General features: G+C 44.9%; 1 protein-coding gene across 3 annotated transcripts in view; it reads right to left on the bottom strand.

The window, feature by feature from the left end:
- The window catches only part of ccnd2a (cyclin D2, a), a 173,118-nt gene that overhangs the window by 18,783 nt on the left and 152,293 nt on the right, over window positions 1-2,042 (bottom strand). For all 3 annotated transcript variants that reach the window (XM_046036440.1, XM_046036439.1, XM_046036441.1), the window contains one exon: window positions 39-198. In XM_046036440.1, the coding sequence (XP_045892396.1) occupies window positions 39-198 (160 nt within the window). The remainder of the gene's footprint in view (window positions 1-38; window positions 199-2,042) is intronic.

The following is a 2,042-nucleotide window of genomic DNA, read 5'->3' as shown; positions in this document are numbered from 1 at the left end:
TTTAAATGTGTGTGACATGAGTTCCTATTGTGTCCTACCTGTGGCACAGAGGGCAATGAAGGTCTGGACATGTTTGCGTATAAGCGCCAGCTTATCCTCGGGCAGCGGCAGCCTCCTCACAATGTGCTCGATGAAATCGTTTGGCGTTACTGCTGCCAAGTTCCACTTCAACTTCCCCAACACCACCAGTTCCCACTCCTGGAGAGAGAGAGAGAGAGAGACAGAGACAGAGAGGGAGAGTAGAAAGCAGAGAGAGATAACCGAAAATGAGAAAGGCTAACAAAGATAAAGTGACACAAAGTACGACCACATATTTACATACTGTAGCAGTACACTCAGCTACAATGCTGCACTTTACTGCCAATTACACTGCGGCCTAAAGTGAGTGAGCTTGCCTCTGTAAGTCCCTGGCCCCGTACGTTAGTATGTATGGAGGTTAAGCATTATAGTTATTACGTTAGTCTCCGCTTGGCCAGGCCTGGGACAGAGAAACACCAGCAGCGCCACCAACCCAGGTGACCTCACAACACTGTCTCCCTCTCCGTCTGTCTGTCTGGCATCTGGGGACTTTCCTAAAGAGGCCCACCAGAGGTTCTACTGTGTGTGAGTGTGTATGTGTGTCATTGAATGGATAGGAAGCTGTGCTTGTTGAGCAGGATCGGCAATAAATCTGTGTTATGTTACAAAGTTAAACTGTGTTTCATCAATTGATCTCATTCCACTCATCATTTCAACTATCAAAACCCTTTGTTGTATGTTGCAACAGGGAATTGTGATTATTTTCTTCATTGCATCTTGTGTTTTGCTGCCAGTTCTGTTAAAGCCCTTTGGTACTTGTCAATGAATTCAGCCTTTAAACGCATGTTCCTTTGCATTCTGCATATATACAACATTAAGTGCCTCATTTAGTTAAATACTTTATTTTAAATTGCTTTCAACATATATTTCTGTATCATGGGAAAGATAAACCTTGGGCATCGTTTGATGGGAACAGCTTGCAATCAATGAACTGCTATGAACTTCACCAGTCGTTCAAAGCGGATCTCTCGCCGAAATGTGATGACACACGCTAGTGGAGATGAGTGTGGGGGGACACTAGGTGTGGTGTTCTCTTCTCTTAGAGTGTATTGTTACTTTCACTTCCTAGGAGGAGGAGGAGGTGATTAACGGAAGAGTTGGTGACTAATTTGGGAAAGAATTTTGTGGTTTGGTTCCGGACTGCAGCCTTGTGACTGGGACCATGGATGCTCTTCATTTTCCCTTTCTCACAGAGAGAGAGAGAGAGAGAGAGAGCGCGAGAGAGACCACATGGACTCAGTCATGGCACAATTCAACATGGCTGCCACTGACCATGCTACCAGCCTGCCGTTTTCTAATCAAAGTGACCTTTTTCAGCCTTGTAATGTTCTGATCTCCTAGATGCCAGTGGACATGGACAGCGGGGAGAAAAGGGCTTTTTTAAAACCAAAGACTCTGTTAATACCCACAGTTACTCATGTGGGAGGAAATGAGAAAATAAACCTCCGATTTAAATGTATCTTCCTGTGCTAGCTTGGGGATGTGTAACCAGTATCTCAAAGATTCAATGATGTGATCATTTGCAAATCACAATGACCAGCAGTGGTTTTTTGACTGAGGCTGCTCTAAAGTGAGCAAAATTCAGGCCTACAGCGGGGACTATATGGCAAACCTTGCAACATAGACTCTATGCTGACAGAGTGGCAGGCAGTCAGGCACCCACTTCCTTCTGCTACTGCCTTCCTCTGGTCACACCTTCTTTGTAACATTGCGGTTCTCTTTACAAGAAATTGTTACCAAAGACGAGGACAAAAACGATCACATGCCCTGAGCAGCTGATCTCCGTTTCCTGTATCTGCATGTAAGCCAAAATACTGCCTTATACAGAAACAGTGAGATGAGGCCCCAGCAAACCAGTTCAAGGACTGAGGGCTTTGTCTTCAGACTGAACATAAAGGTAGGACGCCAACAGTACAGCACTGTATCTTTCTAATGCTGTCTGTTTACTTGTCAAACTTAGAACC

Source organism: Micropterus dolomieu, linkage group LG22, assembly GCF_021292245.1.
Source record: "Micropterus dolomieu isolate WLL.071019.BEF.003 ecotype Adirondacks linkage group LG22, ASM2129224v1, whole genome shotgun sequence".
Taxonomy (NCBI): domain Eukaryota; kingdom Metazoa; phylum Chordata; class Actinopteri; order Centrarchiformes; family Centrarchidae; genus Micropterus; species Micropterus dolomieu.
This window is presented reverse-complemented; position numbering and strand designations above follow the sequence as displayed.